Source organism: Chlorocebus sabaeus, chromosome 5 (assembly GCF_047675955.1).
Source record: "Chlorocebus sabaeus isolate Y175 chromosome 5, mChlSab1.0.hap1, whole genome shotgun sequence".
NCBI classification, from domain to species: domain Eukaryota; kingdom Metazoa; phylum Chordata; class Mammalia; order Primates; family Cercopithecidae; genus Chlorocebus; species Chlorocebus sabaeus.
Genome location: NC_132908.1, coordinates 81,235,661 through 81,258,811, shown reverse-complemented (window position 1 = coordinate 81,258,811; position 23,151 = coordinate 81,235,661). Strand labels below are relative to the sequence as shown.

The following is a 23,151-nucleotide window of genomic DNA, read 5'->3' as shown; positions in this document are numbered from 1 at the left end:
GTGCAGTGGTGCAATCTAGGCTCACTGCAACCTCTGCCTCCCTGGTTCAAATGATTCTCCTGCATCAGCCTCCCTAGTAGGTGGAATTACAGGTGACTGCCATCATGCCTAGCTAATTTTTGTATTTTTAGTAGAGATGGGGTTTCACCATGTTGACCAGGCTGGTCTTGAACTCCTGACCCCAAGCAATCTGCCTGCCTTGGCCTCCCAAAGTGTTGGGATTACAGGCGTGAGCTGCCACGCCTGGCCTCCTACTTTTATATACTTGATAGTTTCTGTTTTCCAGGGTGAAGTCTAGCACTGCGTGCTACTTTTGGTAATGTAGTTAAAACTTGTGTACAGATATACAGGTTTGGGAAGCTAGCACTTAAAATACCTGCTATCATTTCATATGTTTACATGAATTTTTCTTTCTTTTTTTTTGAGACGGAGTCTCGCTCTGTCGCCTAGGCCGGAGTGCAGTGGCCAGATCTCAGCTCACTGCAAGCTCCGCCTCCCAGGTTCACGCCATTCTCCTGCCTCAGCCTCCCAAGTAGCTGGGACTACAGGCGCCTGCCACCTCGCCCGGCTAGTTTTTTGTATTTTTTTGGTAGAGAAGGGGTTTCACCGGGTTAGCCAGGATGGTCTCAATCTCCTGACCTCGTGATCCGTCCGTCTCGGCCTCCCAAAGTGCTGGGATTACAGGCTTGAGCCACCGCGCCCGGCCCCTTACATGAATTTTTCTACTGTGATCCGCAAAAAATAAAAACCCTCCATGAGAGATACTCACAGAAGAGAAAACTGGAGCTCAGGGGTGTGGCAGAGCCAGGGTTTGGGTGAGCAGCTGCCCAAGCTCCTAATCACTGGAGCACACTTCCTGGCTAAACGACCTGGGCTCCCTCTGCCACCTCTGCCCTTACTCACCGGAGGCTGAAGCCCCAGGTTGCAGGGCCTGGGGAGGACCACTCAAGAGTGCTGTTTGACACTCCCTCAGTCAGGGGCTCCACGTCTGCAACTTCCAATGTTCCTGCAAGCCTCTTTTCAGAGATTTGACAATCAGTGAGATCAGCACAGATTCCATAAATATCATTTTCTATAAATAGCCATTTCGTGTAAGGCACCTGCTTCAGAATGACAACTACCTTGCTGAGAAAAGCAAGGTTCAGGGTTATGTTTTATTCCCAGTTTCCAATTACAGCTGAGGTGGTTTTTAAAATTATTATTATTTTTATTTTATTTTTAATCTGTAGCCCGAAGGAAAAACCAGGACACCGACCTTAAAGAGTCTGTGAGGTTTTTGCAATGAAAGGAATAAAGTCCATGCAAAAACCAGGTTCTTAAAAAGCCGGCACAGATTTTTCAGTTGCTTCAGGGCACGTGTAGTGAGCTACCCCGGTTCTATGTCAAGGTCCCCAAACTCTACTTCTTGGTGTAGAGGCCAAGACCCTGGGTTCAAATGGCATCTCCACAGTGCTCGGACATGAGGAGGTATACTTTCCCGTCTTGAGGCCTGGGTTCCTTCATCTGTATTGGGGGAACAGTTGCAGCGTCTCCTCGGGTTGATGTGAGAATTCACTGAGAAAATAGCCATCAAGCACTTAGCATGCAGCCTGGCACATAGTGCACAATATATAGGAAGACGTTACATTTTTTTCTTTCTTTCTTTTTCAGTCTTGCATTGCTGTCTGGGCTGGAGAGAAATGGTGCGATCTCAGCTCACTACAGCCTCCGCCTCCCGGGTTCACGCGATTCTCCTGCCTCAGCCTCCTGAGTAGCTGGGATTACAGGCGCACACCACCACATCCGGCTAATTTTTTGTAATTTTAGTAGAGACGGGGTTTCCCTATGTTGGCCAGACTGGTCTCGAACTCCTGACCTTGTGATCTGCATTCCTTGGTGCTGGGATGACAGGTGTGAGCCGCTGTGCCCTGCCAGGAAGACATTTCTAGTATTAGTTTTACATAATGTGGTTACTATATAACATATATGATATAGAATATGATTACTATTACTAATATATGTTATAATAATGTAATTTTTTTTTAAGATGAAGTTTTGCTCTTGTTGCCCAGGGTGGAGTGCAATGGCGTGATCTTGGCTCACTGCAACCTTTGCCTCCTGAGTTCAAGCGATTCTCCCACCTCAGCCTCCCAAGTAGCTGAGATTACAGATGTGCACCACCACGCCTGGCTAATTTTTGTATGTTAAGTAGAGATAGGGTTTTCTGGTCAGGCTGGTCTCAAACTCCTGACCTCAAGTGATCCACCCACCTCAGCCTCCCAAAGTGCTGGGATTACAGGTGTGAGCCACTGCGCCTGGATGACAGAGCGAGAATCTGTTTCAAAAAAAAAACACAGTGAGAATCTGTTTAAAAAAAAAACAAAACAAAACTCTTCCTCTCTCTCTGTGGACCATCTTGTCTTCTTTGCAAGTTCCTTTCCCCATAAATGCTGGTGTTCCATGAAGCTCTGCCCCAGACCTTCTTCTTCCACCTAAGCATCCTCCACAGGCCAACTCAAACACCTTTGAGGCCTAATCACCACACAAAGACCTGTGGCTCCCAGATCCGTATCTCCAAGCCAGGCTCTGTCCTGAGTCTCAGACCTGTCCAGCTGCTGGATGTCTCCACTGCCATGTCCTACCAGGAGCTCAAATGCAGCGACCCCAAGCACGATGCAGCACTGCCACCTCATCCACCACCCGCCTGGGTGCTCAGCCCCAAACCTGGCCGCTTTCTGTGATTCTCTTTTTTTAATTCAAAAATATAATTTTGGGGCTAGTATTTTGCTGAGCTTAAAAAATATACAAGACTTTGGCCAGGTGTAGTGGCTCACCCCTGTAATCCCCACATTTTGGGAGGCCGAGGCGGGTGGATCACTTGAGGTCAGGAGTTTGAGACTAGCCTGGCCAACATGGCGAAACCCCGTTTCTACTAAAAACACAAAAACTGGCTGGGCGTGGTGGCTCACGCCTATAATCCCAGGACCTTGGCAGGCCAAGGCAGGTGGATCACCAGAGGTCGGGAGTTCCTGACCAGCATGGCCAAGATGGCGAAACCCCGTCTCTGCTAAAAATACAAAAATTAGCCAGGCGTGGTGGTGCACTCCTGTAATCCTAGCTACTCGGGAAGGTGAGGTGGGATAATCGCTTGAACCAGGGAGGTGGAGGTTTCGGTGAGCCGAGATTGCGCCACTGCACTCCAGCCTGGGTGACAGAGTGATACTGTGTTTCAATAAATAAATAGTAAAACATAAATAATAAACATACAAACATTAACTGGGTGTGGTGATGCACACCTGTAATCCCAGCTACTTGGAAGGCTGAGGCAGGAGAATTGCTTGAGCCCAGCAGCGGAGATTGCAGTGAGCTGATATCGTGCCACTGCACTCCGTCTCAAAATATATATGTATGTATGTGTGTGTATATATATATGACATATATATTACTTTTAAGTGTACAATTCAGTGATTTTTAGTGCAACCAAATTCACAAAGTTGTACAGCCATCATCACTATTGAATTTGAAAACATTTCATCAACCCCGAAGGAAACCCCATACTCACTAGCAGTCACTCCCCATTCTTCCTCCCCCTGCCCCTGCAGCCACCAATCGGCATTCTATTTCTATAGATTTGCTTATTCTAGACTTTTCATATAAATGGAATCATGCAATGTGTGGTCTTTTGTGGCTGGCTTCTTTGACTTGGCATAATGTTTTTGAGGTTCGTACATGTTGTAGAATGAATCAATACTTAACTCCTTTGTATGGCTGAGTAATATCCTATTATATAGACAAACCACTTTTGTCTATCCATTCATCAGCTGACAGATATTTAGGTTTCCACTTTCTGGCTATTATGAATAATGCTGCCATGAACACGCACATCCAAGTTTTCACGTGGACATATGTTTTCATTTCTCTTGGGTATATTCCTGGGAGTGGAATTCTTGGGTCACATAATAACTCTATGTTTCACATTTTGAGAAACTAACAAATTGTTTTCCAAAGCAGTTGCACCATTTTCCATTTCCACCAGCACTGTGTGAGAGTTCCAGTGTCTTCACGTCCTCACCAATGCTTGTTATTGTCTGTCTATCTTCTGGTGTGAAGTGGTATCTCTTGTGCTTTTTTTTTTGAGATAGAGTCTTGCTCTGCTGCCCAGGCTGGAGTGCAGTGGCTCACTGCAACCTCCGCCTTCTGGGTTCCAGTGATTTTCCTGCCTCAGCCTCCCAAGCAGCTGGGATAACAGGCACCCACCACCACGCCTGCTAATTTCTTTTTTTTTTTTTTTTTCAGTAGAGACGAGGTTTCTCTATGTTGGTCAGGCTGGTCTAGAACTCCTGACCTCAAGTGATCCACCCGCCTTGGCCTCCCGAAGTGCTGGGATTACAGGTGTGAGCCCCCACTCTCGGCCTCCTTGTGCTTTTGATTTGCATTTCCCTAATGACCAATGACACTGAACATCTTTCCATGTGCTTAGTGGTCATTTCTAAAACTTCTTTGGAGAAATCTCTCTTCAAATTCTTTGCCTATTTTTAAATTGGGTTACTTACCCTTTTATTGTTGAGTTGTAAAAGGTTTTTGTTTTTAATATTCTGAATACTAGACCCTTATCAGATACGATTTTGCCCAGACTTTCTTCTCTTCTGTGTATTATCTTTTCACCTTCTTAATGGTGCCCTTTGAATCACAAAAAGTTTTAGTTTGGGCTAGGCACAGTGGCTCACGTCTGTTATCCCAGGACTTTGGGAGGCCAAGGTGGGTAGATCACCTGAGGTCAGGAGTTCAAGACCAACATGGTAAAACCCCGTCTCTACTAGAACTACGAAAATGTAGCTGGGTGGTGAGTGCCTGTAATCCTAGCTACTCGAGAGACTGAGATGGGAGAATCTCTTGAACCTGGGAGGCAGAGGTTGCAGTGAGCTGAGATTGAGCCACTGCACTCTAGCCTGGGTGACAAGAGCAAAAAACTCCATGTCAAAAAAAAAAGTTAATTTTGATGAAGTCCAATTTATCCAATTTTTAAAATCACTCCTGCTTTTTGTGCCACAGCTAAGAAATCTTTGCTTAATACAGGATGACAAAGATTTATGCCTATCTTTTCATCTAAGAGTAACTCTTATGTTTACGTCTGTGATCCACTTTGAGTTAATTTTTGTATATGGTGTGAGGTAAAGGTCCAACTCCATTCTTTTGCATGTGCTATCGAGTTGTCCCATCACCATTTGTTGAAAGACTGTTCTTTTTCCATTGGACTGGCTTGGTATCCTTGTCAAAAATCAATTGACCAGGCCAGGCACGGTGGCTCACGCTTACAGTCCCAATACTTTGTCAGGCTGAGATGGGCAGATCACCTGAGGTCAGGAGTTTGAGACCAGCCTGGCCAACATGACGAAACCCCATCTCTACTAAAAATAAAAAAATTAGCTGGGCATAGTGGCGGCTACTCAGGAGGCTGAGGCACGAGAACTGCTTGAACCCAAGGGGAGGAGCTTGCAAAGCCAAGATTGAACTGCTTCACTCAAGCCTGGGAGAAAGAGCGAGACTCTCAAAAAAAAAAAAAAAAAAAAAAAAAAAAAAAAAAAAAAAAAATGGGGGGGTCATAAATGTAAGAGTATATTTCTGGACTCTCATTTCTATTTCATTGATTTCTATGTCTGTGCTTTTGTCCATACCACCTTCCTTGACTCTCCACTCTCTGTCGCCCTGCATCCTTCCATTCAACAACAAGTTGTGTGTCTGTCTGGGACTGGTGCTGTGCCCAGAGCTGGCATTCAGTGGTGAGCAAGATGAACATTGTTCCTGCCCTCATATACCTGATGTTCTAGGAGTGGATAGACAATATTCAAGTAAAAGGATAAATGAAAAAGGTAATTTCAGATCGTGATTAGTGAGTACTATGGAAAACAAAAAATGGTGATGTGATAGTGGCTGGTGGAGGGTTACAGAGGAGGACTCCTAAACTTTGGGATGCTGGGGAAAGCCCCTCTGAGGGAGGGGGTAACATTTGAGGTCAGAATGAGAAGTGAGCCGTTCAGATTTTGGGATGGGATGTGCCAGGCAGAGGGGTAGAATTTGCTTGAAGATGAAACTGATACACAAAGGAGGGCAAAGTAGAGACATGCAGAGCTACAGAGCCAGGATTAAACCATGCCTGAATTCTACCTTCATCTGGACTCTTGTCAGCGGGTCTTTACTTTTTTTTTCCATTGTTCAAGCCCATTTGAATTGAGTTTTCTCTTGCTGACAACCAACAGTGTCCACACTGAAGTAAATGCTTGTTACCCATAATAGACTTTAAGCCCTGAGAGATATTTGGGAGATATTTGTCTAGTTCACATCTGTACACAAGTAGCTCTTGTATGTCACATTTTTATCACCAAAATATAAAAATAAGAGATTTCACAGAGACATCCAGATTTTTTGCTTTGCTGAAACAACTGGAAGCTTGGCATGTGCATAGCAACTATGGCGAAGTTGAGAACCAGTGACCCTCTTTGGATAAGGAAGCTGCTCTGAGCATGAAACTTTCACCTGGAGGAAGACAGAGCAGAGAGGATCACCCTTTCCAGAACAAATTTTCTTACATGATCTGTGCTTGGTTCATTTACATTCCATGCCTGCCCCCTACAGGCAAGTAAGTTTGTGACCCCCTTGGACATGAAATAGGCTCAGTGCCAGGAAAGAATGAATGAATGGATGGATGAATTTATAGCACTTCCCAATTCCTTTTTTTTTTTTTTTGAGACAGGGTCTCGCTCTGTCACCCAGGCTGGAGTGCAGTGGCCGGATCCCAGCTCACTGCAAGCTCCGCCTCCCGGGTTTACGCCATTCTCCTGCCTCAGTCTCCCGAGTAGCTGGGACTACAGGCACCCGCCACCTCACCCGGCTAGTTTTTTGTATTTTTTAGTAGAGACGGGGTTTCACCGTGTTAGCCAGGATGGTCTCGATCTCCTGACCTTGTGATCCGCCCATCTCAGCCTCCCAAAGTGCTGGGATTACAGGCTTGAGCCACCGCGCCCGGCCTTTTTTTTTTTTTTTTTTTTTTTTTTGAGACAGGGTCTTGCTCTGTCACCCAGGCTGGAGTGCAGTGGCCTGATCATAGCTCACTGAAGCCTTGATCTTTTTTGGTTCAAGCAATTTTCCCACCTCAGCCTCTCACGATCTGGGATTACAGGCACTTTCCATCATACCCTACTAGCTTTTATTTTTATTTTTATTTAGAGACAGGGTTTTGCCATGTTGATCAGCCTGGTCTCAAACTCTTGGGCTGAAGAAACCTTCCTGCTTTGGCTTCCCAAATTGTTGGGATTACTGTGCCTGTCCTACTTCCGCAGTTCTTTTATTTTAAATATAGCTTTATTTTATTTTACTTTTATTTTTATTTTATTTTATTTTGAGACGGAGTCTCGCTCTGTCGCCCAAGCTGGAGTGCAGTGGCATGATCTCTGCTCACTGCAACCTCCACTCCCAGGTTCAAGCGATTCTCCTGCATCAGCCTCCTGAGTAGCTGGGATTACAGGCGCCCACCACCAAGCCCGGGTAACTTTTTGTATTTTTTTGTTTGTTTTTTTTTTTTTAATAGAGACAGGGTTTCACCATGTTGGTCAGGCTGGTCTCGAACCCCTGACCTCATGATCTGCCTGCCTCGGCTTCCCAAAGTGCTGGGATTACAGGCGTGAGACACTGCGCCTGACTTCCGCAGTTCTTAACACAATGCATAGCACATAGGTAAGTGTCAAATAGTTTGATTTCTCTTAAAGAAACATGAATTGAATTAGATTTTTTTCTATCACATGGATTGCCATTTAAACAAATATTTACACAGAATGTTTATTTCTGATATGAGGTTTATTTTTCTCCTTTAGCTGGGCAAATGGACAGCAAGGTGCTGAAAATTAGGGTTCTCTTTCAAACCAATCCCTTACACTTTCAGTCCAGTAGAGGGCGATCGCAACAATGACTAGAAAGAGAACAGCAACGAAAGGCGGAACCAAGTGGGGCTTCCCAATCCCCAGCACATTCATGGGGTTCCTCCAGGAACGCTGAACCATGGAGACTGAGGATCAAATTCAGCATGGCAGCCACGTTTTTGGGTGGTAGTTTAGCATCCTGAACAGAAAATACATTCACATGGTTGAGAACTAAACTAAGAAAGTATATAGTAAACCCCCCCTACCCCAATCCTTTTTGCCTGACTTTCTGCTTCATGTCCACCACTGGTACTGTTACTTTTCTCTTGTGTACTCTACCAGAAGTTTTAATGCCAATATAAACAAATGCAGGCCGGGTGCGGTGGCTCAAGCCTGTAATCCCAGCACTTTGGGAGGCCGAGGTGGGTGGATCACTTGAGGTGAGGAGTTCGAGACCAGCCTGACCAACATGGTGAAACCCCATCTCTACTAAAAATACAAAAATTAGCTGGGCATGGTGACGCGCACCTGTAGTCCCAGTTACTCAGGAGGCTGAAGCAGGAGAATCACTTGAACCTGGGAGGGAGAGGTTGCAGTGAGCCGAGATTGTGCCACCGCACTCCAGCCTGGGTGACAGAGTGAGAGTCTGTGTGAAACAAAACAAAACAAAACAAACACAATATTAACACTCCACCCCATTTTACCCAAAAGGTAGTATTGTTCCAAACACTATTCAGTAGCTAGCTTTGCTTATTCATGATCTATCTTGTAGACTGTTCCATATCAGCATCTAGAGAGGGTCCTCATCCTTTCTTTCTTTTACAGCTTCATAGCCCTGCATGGTTCACCAGCATTATTACCTATTCGTCTAGCCCTTCATTGATGGGGACTCAGGTTAGCTCTCACCTTCTGCCTTAAAAATAAATCTCAATGAATAACCTGGATATATTTTGCACACATACAAGTGTATCTAGCAGTGACTTTCAGCCCCAGCTGAACATAAGCATCACCCAGGGGGCTTTACAAAAATCCCCATACGGGTGGCGCACACCTCTAATCCCAGCACTTTGGAAGGCTGAGGCGGGCGGATCACTTGAGCTCAGGAGTTCCAGACCAGCCTGGGCAACATGGCAAAAATCTGTCTCTACAAAAAAAATACAAAAATTAGCCAGGTGTGGTGGCACACGTGCCTGTAGTCTCAGCTACTTGAGTGGCTGAGGTGGGAGGATCGCTTGAGCCTGGGAGGTCAGGGCTGCAGTGGGCTGAGACTGCGCCACTGCACTCCAGCCTGGGTGACAGTTTTTTGAGGCAGGCAAGAACCAAAAAAAAAAAAAAAAGGCCGGGTGCAGTGGCTCACACCTGTAATCCCAGCACTTTGGGAGGCCGAGGCGGGCAGATCATGAGGTCAGGAGTTCAAGACCAGCCTAACCAACATGGTGAAACCCTGTTTCTACTAAAAATACAAACATTAGTCAGGCATGGTGGTGTGCACCTGTAACCCCAGCTACTCGGGAGGCAGAGGTTGCAGTGAACCAAGATCACGCCATTGCACTCCAGCCTGGGCAACAGAGTGAGACTCTGTCTCAAAAAAAGAAAAAAAAAAAAAAAAATCTCCATACCCAGGGCATATATCCGACCAATTATATCAGAATGTCTGGGTGTGGGATCAGGGGACCTTGGTGATTCCCATGTCCAGCCAGGGCCGGGCACCACTGACCCTATAGGGTAAATGGGTTGATCAAGGGCACACAGACTTGTAAATTTGCTAGACATTGCCCACTGACCTCCATGCTGCTCCATGGGGGTTTTGTCAATTCACACTCCCACCAGCAATGTACAAGAGGGCCTGGGTCTTCACAGCCTCCCCAGCAAAGTAGGCTGGTCAGAGGTTTTTATTTTTCCCAACTTGCTTGTTTATTTATTTATTTTTAAAGGTATCTGTTTTGCTTGAATTTGCATTTCTCTTACTAGGAGTTGAGGTTGGGCATCTTTTCGCATGTTTAAGATCATCTAATCTGTCTGGTCATGTTCTGTGACCATTTTTCTTTTCATTTTCTTTTTTTTTTTTTTTAAGGTTGACTTATCTATATTTTAGCAAGACTAATTCTTTACTTGAGTTGCAAACACTTTTTACTGCTGTGTCTTTTAATTTTTATTCTTTGCATCAGGTGGTATGATATGGGTTTTTTTTTTTTTTTTCTTGGATCACTTTTTATGTTTGAATGTATTCATCTTTTCAATGGCTTTTGGATTTGGATTTGGGTAACATGGTTTGTGGTTAGAAGGAAGCTCCCCATATTTTCTTCTGGCACTTTTGTGATTTCCTTTTTTTGAGACAGAGTCTCGCTTTATCGCTCAGGCTTGAGTGCAATGGTGCGATCTCAGATCACTGCAACCTCTGCCCCCCTGGGTTCAAGCGATTCTCCTGCCTCAGCCTCCCGAGTAGCTGGGATTACAGTCGTCCACCACCATGCCTGGCTAATTTTTGTATTTTTAGTAGAGATGGGCTTTCACCATGTTATCCAGGCTGGTCTCGAACTCCTGAGTTTATGAGATCCTCCCACCTCAGCCTCCCAAAGCGCTGGGATTACAGGTGTGATCCACTGCAACTGGTCTGATTTCCTTTATTTGTGTTTACATTTTTGATCCTTTTGGAATTTTCCCTGATCAATGGATCCATCTTTGTTCTTCTTTCCAATGGCCAATTGTCCCATTACCCTTATCAAAGAGTTAAGTAGGAACCGCTTTGTGAGGAATGAAATGAGAATTTCTTTTTGTCTTATAACAGCATCTAGCCTCTATTCTTCTGAAACTGTGTTCCCGTCCATCCACCCATTCAACTACCCATGGATTGACTGGTTGATTCGTTCATTCAATCTCTTGTTTTTGTTTTTTTGCTTGTTGAGAATTCTAATACTAATTGGACATTGTCCCTGACCTTTTGGGTTTCTATTTAGGATTTGTTTTTATCACTTAATAACCAAAAATGATGACATTTTATCGAATGTCTAGTATATTTGTTCCATGTGTCATTTCAATTAAACTTAAAACAAAGCAGTGATATCAGTTATACTATTTTTCTCATTTGAGGAGTCATTTAAGAGAGGTTTTGAGGCTTTCCAATGGTCCTTTAGTTGGAAAGTGGCAGTACTGGATGCAATTTAAGAGCCCAGTCTTCAGGATCCTGCCTTTTTACCTGCCTGGACGCTGTAACTGGTCTTTGTGGAATGGCTGGATGAGGGAATGAATGAATGAGTCAGTGAAGGAATGAGGAAGACAGAATGAGTCAGCTCTTGCTTTCACAGGAGCCCAAAGGGAGAGGTTAAGATAGGAATGCAAATGAGTAAACAGAGAGCCCACCAGCGTTTTGGAAGCAGTCCACTTTCTACTTCTTCCTATTAAAAATGCTTCATTCTTTCCAATTCTTCCCCACCTAGAATCCACGGAACCAAACGCTGGGGTAGGTAGTGGCCAGCCTGTCTCCTTGGGTTTGATGCATTACGTCATCCACGTGGAGGTCCCCTGTGGAGCTCTGCAGCCCTGCAGCCTCGGGGCAGGGGCATGGGGAGAATGAGGAAAGGGGAGAGGGGGAATGGGAGGAGGGAATAGGGGACAGGGAGGGAAGAGATGCCGGGAGGATAAGTGGAGAAGAGGGAGGGGAAGCCAGGGGGAAGCAGGGGAGGGAGTCAAGGAGGAGGAAGGAAGAGAGCTTGGGGAGAAAGAAATAGGGAGGACGAAGAAGTTTCGGGCTGGGATAGGCAAGAAGAGGGAGGAGGAGAGAGAAAGAAGAATAAGGGGGAAGGGAGAAAGAGGGGGAGGGAAGGTAGGGAGAAGAGGTCAGGGAAGTGGGGGAAGCAAGGAGTAGGGGGAAGAAAAGGAAGGAGGAGGGAGAGGAGGAAGGCGGGGTGGGAAAGGGGGTTAGGATAGTGGGAATTTCCAGGGAGAGGTCGGGAGGGGAGGAGGGGAAGTGAGAATGAAGAGAGAGAAGAGGGATGTTGGGTGAGAAGAGAGCGGGAGGGAGGAGGGAGAGGGAGGAGGCAAAGCCCCTACTCCGGCCCCCATCTCCGAGTTGCGCAAGCCTTCCGGGCTGGGATTGGCCGCCGGAGAATCAAGACGCTCCGCCCCCGCAGCCCGGCGGCCAATGACCAGGCGGGCCGCGGCCTGGGTGGCCAATGGGCGCGGGGGGGCGGGGTGGGCCACGGCCTGGGGGTCCCCGCGCGCTCTCCGTCCGCAGTGGAAGCCGCCGCCGTGCTCGGAGCTCGCAGGCGCCGCGTCGCCGTAGCCACCGCCGCCAGCCCGTGCGCCCTCGGCGCGTACCCGCCGCGCTCCCATTCCCGCCGCCGGCCAGGGGCGCGCTCGGCCGCCCCGGACAGTGTCCCGCTGAGGCCCCGCGGCAATGGCCACCAAGATCGACAAAGAGGCTTGCCGGGCGGCGTACAACCTGGTGCGCGACGACGGCTCAGCCGTCATCTGGTAGGAACTTTTCATTCCTCTCCACGCCCCGCTCCCCGGGCTCGCGCGGGGCCTCGTGCACCGAGCCGGCCTCCAGGCGGGACGGATTCGGGGCCTCCCGCGCTGTCTTCCTCGCCTTATTCCGGGACGGCGTGCCAGGCCCCCGCGGGCTTCTCCGTGGCCAGCGCGTCTGTTAGATTGTCCTCTGCAAGCGCCGCGCCGCGCAGCCACCAGCGCTGATGTATGTGTGTGTGTTTTTTTCTTCTCCCAACCCAAAGGGTGACTTTTAAATATGACGGCTCCACCATCGTCCCCGGCGAGCAGGGAGCGGAGTACCAGCACTTCATCCAGCAGTGCACAGGTAGGGAGGCGCGCCTGCCGGGCGGATGCGCGGTCGTTGGGAGGTTGTCTGCACCCGGGGAGCCCCCGCCAGAGCCAACCTGGGAGGAACCGGTGGCCACATGGGGTGCCCCTAGCGCATGGCGTGGGAGGAACCCGATGTGAGCGTTTTAAGGCCTCATAAAACCTTCTCCCCTCTGGACATCCGAAGCAACAGAATTGACCCACCTGCCTCCGCCATCCCACAATGCCTTCTCCAGGCGGGGCAGCTCTTTTGCCCCCTGCGGTTCACTGGTTTTCCAAGGTCAACTCCTGTGTTTCCAAACTCCAGTGTCCAGCTCTTCCCACTGACCCGTTTGATCAGTCACTGAGCCCAAATACGAACAGGCTAGGGGGCTGCTTGGAAGGGAAAGAAACTCAGCCGCGCCCTCCTTTCTCCCACTATCATTGTCTAACCGTGTGCTAATTTTATGTGATTTTTAATTTGACGAGTAGAATCAGATGCAAGAGAGTACACACCATATGATTCCATTTATAAATCCTAGACAAGGCGAAACGAATCTATGGTGTGAATGTCAGACTCAGGTTAGCTTTTGGGGTAGATAGCCTCTGATTGGGAGGGGCACACCACCCGGACTGCTGGGAGCCGGAAATGTCTCTGTAGACATTTGTTGATCTGGGAGTGGGTTCTGCAGGTGTGTACCCACGTAAAAACATCAGACTGTATACGTAAGATTTGTGTGCCTTAGGCACTTCCCGGTTGTGTATGAACCATGAAAAGAAAGACCACGTGGCAGGCATGGCCATAAACCCCTCAGTAGTGGCAGAGGCTCTGCGATGTTGGTAATGGGACCTTTTAAAGAGATTGGAGAATGCGACTCCCTCCCATCTCTGGTCTTTAGTTGGAAGCAAAGTTTTGGACAAAGGCAGCACAGCCTGGAGGTTAGGGCGTGGACCCTGAGCCAGACCGTGTGCGTTTGTTATTTACTTATTTATTTTGTCTTTTTGCGACAGAGTCTTGCTCTGTTGCCCAGGCTGGAGTGCAGTGGCCAATCTCAGCTCACTGCAACCTCCCTCTCCTGGGTTCAAGAGAGTCTCCTGCCTCAGCTTCCTGAGTAGCTGGGATTACAGGCGCCCACCACCACGCCCAGCTAATTTTTTGTAATTTTAGTGGAGACGGGGGTTTCACCATGTTGACCAGGCTGGTCTCCAACTTCTGACCTCAGGTGATCTGCCCACCTTGGTCTCTCAAGGTGCTGGGATTACAGGCGTGAGCCACCGCGCCCAGCCGACCATGTGGGTTTGAATCCCTCAATGGCTGCTCCCTGGCTGTGTGGCTTGGAGCGAGTTCCTTCATCTCTGGGGGTCTTGGTTTCCTCACCTGCACTCTCACAGTGCCGTTGTGAGGGTAAGTGAGTCAGTATGTGTAAAATGCTCAGAACAGTGCCTGTACAAGCTACATGATTATTTGCAAAATAAATAAAAAGCACAAAATTGTGCCAGGGATCATGTGGGTGTTTCTTAACTGCTTCCATAATCAAATTATATTTTACATTTAGTTCAATTCAAAGGATATTTGTGGAGGGACTACTAGAAGCTGAGTGATACTAAGAATGTGCACACACACACACACACACGCACAACTAAAATTACTCCTTGCGCGCTGCCTCTAGACATTCATTCATTGCTTTTGTAAACAGTTGGCCTAAAATAGCAGCATAAAGCAGTGCAACGATGTGAAGAGTTGGCAGGACAGGATTTGAACCCAGGCCTCCGTCCCTCTGCCTCTGTGGTTGAACGTTTTTGCAAGCGGAATAAGTGTAAAATCTTAACTTTCTCCCCTCCGGTTAGTGAACAGCCAGAAGATTCAGCAGTATTTCTGCTTTGCCAGCTCTGAGGCTGTGCTTTACAGGCCAGCTTCCCTCGCTAAATTCACTTCTTTCCTCCCGCTGGTCGCCAGTCACTCCCTTCCCCCATCAAACCATGTTCTGCCCCTGAAGCTACTGTTCTCTCCAGCAAGTAGAAGGTGATGAGGAAAGGAGCATCCCTCCCTTCAGGAGACTCCTGGCAGATGCTCCCAGGCCTCAGCCCACTCCGGTGTAGTGGGAAAACACTTCCTCCCGAAGGCTTGTGGTTTTCTGCTCATACGCACCCCCTGCCCCCCAGGGACGGGAGTGGGGAGTGGCGCACGTCTGGCGAGGAAGCTAAAAATGCTCCCCTGCTGTGTGTGGATCCTCATGAATGGGCCATGGGAGCTTCAGCTGCAGTCTGCTTTCTTTCCCCAGCCATCTGTTGGACAAATGCATAGGAGAATTATGGTTGCCATGTCTGCTCTTGTTCCTCTCGGAAAAGCTTGTTCCTTCCTGCCGTCGTGTCCTCATAACCCAGGGACAATGGACTCAACCCTGGCGCTGGCTGGATACTAGTCACGCTCGACATGCCTCATCTTGGTCATGCCTCAGAACAGCCCGGTGTGGCAGGTACTGAGGTTGTTCCCATTCTACAGATGAGGAAACTGAGGCCCAGAGAGGTTAATAGGCTTCCTGTGTTCACCCAGCTAGAAAGTGGCAGAGTCAGGACTTGAACCCAGGCGGGCTGGCTTGGGGGACGTACTCTTGGCTTCTGAGGAGGTCGCTTAGATTCTCACCTCTGGGTGGGATTGCTTGCAGGTTGCACATGACATGTTTTTGCCCACTTGTGATGCAGAGAGGGCTCTTTTGTGGCCCCAGTTCCCTGCCAGGTATCCTGATCGGCCTGAGAAGAAAGGTTCCACTCTGGCTCGCGCTTCCTGCTTCCAAACATCTCACAAGGTGGCCAGCAGACTTGGAAGGCCAGAAACAGCACCCAGTTTCTTCCTTATAAACTCAGGGTGTGGGCCTTCCTGGGGTCCTGCTCTCCTCCCAACACTCCCTGCTCTGGCACTCAGGCATTCTCTCTAAAATACCCTCTTCCGTGGCCCTCCCACCTCAGGCTACTGTCCCTTCTCGCCTTCCTCCCCCGAGGCTTTCCAGAATGGGATCTCTCCACCCAGCCTCCCCTCCTCTTCTCTCCCCAGCCTCCTGGCCTGGCCTTTCCTCCCTCGGAGCTGTTTTCCAGAGGGCCACTGGGTGTCTGCACTGCCAGACCAGTTCCCTCCCACCCCCGCACTCATCCTCTCAATCTTTCTGCCTGCTCTGTGTCTGTACTGCTTCTTCCTGGGCTCGCCTGGCTCCCGGCCTTCCTCGCTGTCTGCCCCACCACTACCTCTGCTCTTGCTTCTTGCTCCATAGCTCAGTTCACCTGGGATGGTCAGAGACCTTGCAAGGGCCGTGAGAGATGCCCAGTGCAGATTAATGTAAGCAGAAAATCTACTGTGGCCTCTAGGTTGGAAACTCCAGGGGAAGTTCTAGCAGCAGCAAAGGCTGCCCAAACTCCAAACAGCCTGTCTTCCTCCTCCTAGCTCTGTTTTCATCCTTCACCTCCATTCTTGCGGGGAACGGGAAGGTTTAGCCCCTGGGCAGAGCCATCTTGGTGAAGAGACAGAGCAAGCCTCTTTGCCAGTGATTTTGGGGGTCCCTGGACTATCTGTGGCTCCCCTGAGGTCATGTGCCCATCCCTAGACCAACCACTGAGACTCTGGGTGGCCAGGCCTGGATCACATGCGCACCTCTGGAGTGGGGGGAGGGGGCAGCCCCACCCAAACCAGGAGACTGACTTGGGGAGGTGGCCTTCTAGGGAAGAATGGATGCCATTTTCAGAAAAGTGTTCATTTGCCCCTTAACATCTCTGCCTTCCTCTTTATGGCAACAGTCTATTTGCCCTTGATCTTTCTTGTCTGGTATCTACTCTGTCCTCCCTTGCTGGGGTAATGCTTTCTATAGTACATTTCTAATCAAGTCACTCCTCCGCTTATTAACCTTCTATGGCTCCCTTCTGCCCATTGGGTTACACTCAGGCTGTCTGCTTGGTTTTCTAGTCGGTTTGTCGCCACCCACATCTCCTCTCTAGTATCTCCATACAGCCTCCCTCACGCACCTGCGGCCCAGCACTGTAACATTCCCCGCCTTGGTGCTTTTGATTTTGGAGGTTTCTACCATGAGGAACTCCTCTTCCCCATCTCAACTCATCTGGGACTCAGCCGCCCACCTAGCTTACTGTGATTCCTTCTTTATTTCAACTCTGAGTACACTTTGGAATCAGAAACGCTCTAGTCTGGGCGCCATGGCTCACGCCTGTAATCCCAGCACTTTGGGAGGCCAAGGCCAGCGGATCACTTGAGGTCAGGAGTTTGAGACCAGCCTGGCCAACATAGTGAAACCTTGTCTCTACTAAAAATACAAAACTTAGCTGGGCATGGTGGCCAGTGCCTGTAATCCCAGCTACTCGGAGACTGAGGCAGGAGAATCGCTTGAACCCAGGAGGCAGAGGTTGCGATGAGCTGAGATCGTACCATTGTACTCTAGCCTGGGCAACAGAGTGAGACTCTGTCTCAAAAAAAGAAAAAGAAAAAGAAAAAAGAAACATTTTAGGCCGGGCGCGGTGGCTCAAGCCTGTAATCCCAGCACTTTGGGAGGCCGAGACGGGCGGATCACGAGGTCAGGAGATCGAGACCATCCTGACTAACACGGTGAAACCCCATCTCTACTAAAAAATACAAAAAACTAGCCGGGCGCGGTGGCGGGCGCCTGTAGTCCCAGCTACTCGGGAGGCTGAGGCAGGAGAATGGCGGGAACCCGGGAGGCGGAGCTTGCAGTGAGCCGAGAGAGCGCCACTGCACTCCAGCCTGGGGCACAGAGCCAAGACTCCGTCTCAAAAAAAAAAAAAAAAAAAAAAAAGAAACATTTTAGATTGACATCTCAGCTCTGCTTCTCACTCACTGTGTGGCCTTGGGCAAGCGCACCCCTCCCTCTGTGCCTCAGTTTTTAGGTCTGTAAAATGGGGATCCTGACATGCTTACCTCTGAAGGTAACTAGGAAGGTTCCCTGAAGTAATGGCCCTAAAATGAGAGCACAGGCCATGGTGTGTGTTGGCTGCCCTTACCACTGCTTTTCTTTTTTTTGAGACAGTTTTTTTCTGTCGTCCAGGCTGGAGTGCAGCCTCTGCCTCCTGGGGTCAAGCCATTCTCCTGCCTCAGCCCCCCAAGTAGCTGGGACTACAGGCACGTGCCACCATGTGAGGCAAATTTTTGTATTTTTAGTAGAGATGGGGTTTCACTATGTTGGCCAGGCTGGTCTCAAACTCCTGACCTCAAGTGATCCACTTGCCTCAGCCTCCCAAAATGCTGGGATTACAGGTGTGAGCCACTGTGCCCGGCCTCAAATAATTGTTTTTACTCTGATAGCACTCATGGAGGCATTATGCTTTCCATTCGGAAGCTTTCAGTACACGTCCCCACTCAGCACACAGCAGCACCTGGCCCAGGCTGGTATGCAATAGGCATTTGGCCCCATGTGGACACGCATTAGACCTTTGGCACGGGTCTGCGTGCAGGAGCATGGTGAGCGGTGCTTAGCTCAGTGGTTCAAGGTTTGGGTTTTGTCCGATTGCCTGGGTTCAAATACTTGCCAGTCGTGTGCTCTGGAGCAGTGAGTTACCCGTCTGGTAACCTGCTACAGTGTGGTCATTAGGAGGATTAAAGAAGCAAGTCCTTATGCTGCCTGGGACATAGTGAGCACTCCATAAATGTCAGTCACTGTGATTGCCATTTTTGTCTGTGGAATTTAAGTGACATGGAAGAAGTGTTCAAGAGCACCAAGAAGACGGAAGCGGGAGAGATGATGGGAAAGAAATGGGTGCTGAGCTGGGCTAGAGGGTCACAGGTTCACCTAACAGAGCCACTGGGAGCCAGGAGCAATCAGGGCTCAGCTGGTGGAGGTGGAGGGAAAGAAGCCATTTACCAGACTGGTCATATGATCTATCTGACCCCAGCAGAAAGGGCTTACAGATCATGTATGTATGGCGAGGCAGTGGCTGGGGCTGTCTATGAAATCACATTTTGTTTCTGTACCACTCAAATAATACATATTCTTTGTAGCATACTCATAAACCAAGATTAAACCAAAAGAAGAGAATACCAAGTAATACAGTTCAGATACAGTTTTGCAAACACTCAGGAACTTGTTCCCTCATTCATTCATTTATTCCTTCATTCTCTTGTTCATTTCTTCATTTAATTTATTCAACATATGGGAGTGCTACTCTGTGGGGGCACGATTCTAGGCACTGAGGTTAAGTATAGAAGCAGAAAAGGCCCCTGTCCTCATGGAGCTGACATTTTATTTTCATCTCCCAGGACAGACTACTGGTCTCATTTTTATCTATGTTCTTGAGATATTTTTGTATTTGTAATTCTACTACAAAAGGGGATCATAGATATTTTAGAGCCACCTCCCCCCATTCCAAAGTTTCCTCCCTATCTTCCTCTCTTATTCTGCAATACCAGTTTGAAAATGGCTACATAGTTCCTCTCATACAAATGTAACATTGTTAAACCAATCCTCTCTCCATGGACCTCAAATTATGTGTTGCAAGCAGTTTTATTTTAGAAGGAATCCAGGCATCTGGGAATGAGTCCAGTTTTCTGTTGGTGCAGATTTTAGAGCTGATTGGTTAAGAGCATCAGTGGTGGGGCTGGGGCATCTTGCTTTGAACGATAGCCTTGTGCTGTGTGACCTTGGGCAGATCTCCCAGAGTTTCTGTTTTTTCGTCTTTAAAGATGGGGATAATGATTGCACGTAGGTTGTTGTAAGGATAAACCGGCATGTTCCATATAAAGCTTGTAGAGTACTGCCTGACACAGAATAAATGCTCAATAAATGTGGTTGTTGTTAAAGTAGCACCTTCTGAAAGGTGTTACATATCAATGGATAGGTTGAAATAAATTTGAGATGTGGGGTGGTTACCAGAAAAGGCATCTTCATACAGGGCAGCATCGGCTTACTTGGAGGCAGGTGCCCTATAACATTTGTTGGATGATGGTCTGGGTGGAGATGATATTCCCATGAGGCTCTGGTCAACCAGTAATGTTTAATCCAAAACGTCACACAGAGAGATGTAGGGATTGATGGTTTTTTTGGTTTTGTTTTGTTTTGTTTTTGTTTTTGTTTTTGTTTTTCTGTCCAGCATTCCATCCTTTGGGGGAAACTCTTCCTTCCATTTCATAATAATCCTGGGCAGCCAGTGTAGTGCCTGTGAGAGGGCACATGACCCAGACTGTCCAATCAGAGTAAGCCACCCCTCTGCCAACTGGTTCAAGGGCCCTTGTGACTCACATCTAGCCAATCAGATTCATCCCTGAGACTTTGGACAGAGTTATTGGTAAAGAGTCTTTTTATCTTTCTCTGGGATTAAAACAAATAAGAATGATGAGGACTTGGAGCTCACAGGGCGTGTCTACCATTTATAGAGAGAACCTGTCTGAGAACTCAGGAACAGAGCCTGGTGGTGGGGGTGGAGACAGGTGAGGCGGCTTAAAACTCTGGGATCCAGCCATGCTTGAAGCTTTCTCCTTAGACGGTTCACTTTCATGAGCCAAGTAATATTTTTTCTTAGGCCAGCGTGAGTGGGTTCTGGATTTAGTTTCCATCTAAAAGAGTCCTGGCCATAGTCTCCAGGTTAGGCAGCTGGACACAGTCTCAGAGGAGAGGAGAACCCAGGCTGGACAAGGAATTTAAAGCCTCTCATGTTAGAACTGACTGAGGAAATTGGGCATATTTAACCTTGTGAGATCAAGAGGAGAGATCCTTGGGGGCACACGAGTGTTGTCTTCAGATGTTTGAGGGGCTGTCATGTGGAAAGTGTGGACTTCTTGTGTTCCTACCCCCACACCAACCCTATGTGGTAAATGGGACTATGCAGTAGGAATTCAGGGATAGTGTGTGTCTGTTCTCATACTGCTATGAAGAAATATCCGCAACTGGGTAATTTATAAAGAAAAGAGGTTTAATTGACTCACAGTTTTGCATGGCTGGGGAGGCCTCTGGAAAGTTACAGTCACGGCAAAAGGGGAAGCAAACACATCCTTCTTTACATGGCAGCAGGAGAGAGACTGAGAGCCAAGCAAAGGGGATAGCCCCTTGTAAAGCCATCAGCTCTGTGAGAACTCATGATCACCAGAACAGTGTGGGGGAAACTGCCCCCGTGATTCAGTTATCTCCACCCCGTCCTGCCCTTGACACAGGGGGATTATTACAATTCAAGGTGAGATTTGGGTGGGGACACAGTCAAACCATATCAGATAGATATTGGGTGGACCTGGAGAGGAAGAACGGCCCTCAAGGTAGAACGGGCTACCAGAGGAGAAAGCGAGGCCCCCGTCATGGGAGGTATGTGAGCAGAGTCCGATTAACCGCTTGGTGTAGATGTTGAAGAAAGGATTGAAGGAGACGCTCCTTCCCTCTGGGCTGTCCTGTCTCACAGCCCCGTTTTCTGGCCTGTTGTGCCTCCAGGAAGACTGACCAAATGTGCCTTAGTACAGGCCTGGCGGATGCCTCTCGGAGGTGGGATCAGCCCTACCTGGACGACAGACTGAGAGTGGTGGAGGGGTGGTTCCTATGGAAAACTGGAGTATAGTTACCAAAAGAAGGGAGCTGGAATGCTAAGGAGTCAAATTCACTTGCTGTCCATGACCTCCTCATATATAGCAATACAACGCACAGAGAGTTGGCAGTCTATGTATCATGCTGTTTTGCACCTGAATATTTTTTCCCTAGCTGCACATACACACACAGGTTTCAGAAATTTGGGTGAGAAGAGAAGGAGAGAAATTCCCTTCTTTCCTAAGGTCTAAGGGACTGAAGCTGTCAATCTGTGACAGGGCTTTGGGCAGTTATAAAGTGCTGAACAGTCTGTCCGTTATGCATGCGACAAACATTTTATTGAGTCCCTACTTTGCTCCAGAAACAATGTTGGGTTTTTAATTTAATTTAATTTTAGAGATAAGATCTTGCCCTGTCACCCAGGCTGGAGTGCAGTGGCACGATCTTGGCTCACTGCAACCTCTGTCTCCCAGGCTCAGGCGATTCTCCTACCTCAGCGTCTCCTAGTAGCTGGGACTACAGGCACCTGCTTTGGCTCATTTTTGTATCTTTTGTAAAGATAGGGTTTCATTGTATTGTCCAGGCTGGTCTCGAACTCCTGGGCTCAAGTGATCCACTTGCCTTGGCCTCTCAAAGTGTTGGAATTACAGGCGTGAGCCACCCCGCCCGGCTGGGTTTTTGCTTTTAAGTAGTACCCTGAAGGGCTGCTGAGACATTACCTTTGTAATTTTGTGCGCTATCCAGTCTCCCATTGCCTTCTTTGCCCACATATCTGTTGCTGGGAGGCCCTGAGCCATGCTGCGTAGGTTTTTTGTGTGTCCAAAGGCGCGTGGGCTTTGTGGTAGCTCTTTCAGTCTACTGCATGGTGATGTTTGTGCTTTCTTTTCTGTTTGTGGCCTTGTCACCCATGATGAGGGATGGTAGATGTGTATCTTCCTGGTAAGTACAGTGTCTCATGTTTAAAAAAGGCCTTCCCCAAACACTAGTTAAATTGTGTTTTTGCCCCTTGAAAATCTTCAGAAGTTAATGCAAACTTTTTGAAAGCATTGCTTACAGGTTTTAGGGACGTTATAAATACCTCCTTGTCTTCCATCCTTTCTTTACCCTATTTCATTCTGGCACCCACCCACACCTGGAGCATGGAGCTCTATGCCTAGGTCTTTGATCATATTCCAGTTGCCAGATTTAGTGGTCATTTCTTTGTCTCTGATTCACTTTACCTCCCTCCAGCATTTGCCAGTGGCCAGCACCTCCTGAAAAGATAGTCCCCCTCGCTCGTGCTTCTGCTTCTGCACGGCTAGACTTGCCTAGTTCTCCTTTTATGTTTCTCTCCTGTCGTTCTCACTTCCTTCTGCTGCTGCTGCTTCTGCTTCCTGCCTGATAAGTCTAGGCGTTTCTTAGGGCTCCACCCTTGATCATGACCTTGTCTTCTCCAGGACATTTCTTGAGCATCTACTATGCGCCAAGCCCTTTGCCAAGTACTGAGTTGAGTCCTTTCCCTGACCCCAGTGAGCCTGCAGTTCAGGCCAGGGGTGGCTTTCTAACCTTCAGGTCGGGCTGCTCCCCCACCTCCCACTCCCAACACCTTTTCCCCATAAGGTCCAAATGCTCAGACATGACATGGGGTGCCCTTTATAACAGGTGCTGGCCAGCCAACTCCTCCAGTGCGTGTCCCCAACACACACGATGCTGACCTCAGGGATGCCCAAGTCCCAGGCCCTACGTAGGGGCTCTGCGCGTGTTAGCTCATCTAATTTATCTTCTCTCTGAGGGTGTAATGAGCAGAGTGACACCCACAAGTAGGAATTATCCGCACTTCACTGAGGAGGAACCTGGCATTTTCCTTGGAGAGTCAGAGTCGCTTGCTGGAGATGCTGCAGCTGGGAACAACTGCACTTTGAATCCAGATCTGTGTCCGAGGCTCCCAGCCCTTCCCTGTGCCGCACTGCCCT

General features: G+C 48.3%; 1 protein-coding gene across 2 annotated transcripts in view; it reads left to right on the top strand.

Annotated features, from left to right (window-relative positions):
* Window positions 1-23,151, top strand: part of COTL1 (coactosin like F-actin binding protein 1) — a 79,131-nt gene that overhangs the window by 13,788 nt on the left and 42,192 nt on the right. Inside the window, exons 1-2 of one of the 2 annotated variants that reach the window (XM_007994234.3) lie at window positions 12,072-12,365; window positions 12,623-12,705. In XM_007994234.3, the coding sequence (XP_007992425.1) occupies window positions 12,289-12,365; window positions 12,623-12,705 (160 nt within the window). In that variant the 5' untranslated portion in view covers window positions 12,072-12,288. Of the gene's footprint in view, window positions 1-12,071; window positions 12,366-12,622; window positions 12,706-23,151 lie in introns of those variants that run through there. The other variant, XM_073015614.1, reaches the window with a different exon arrangement.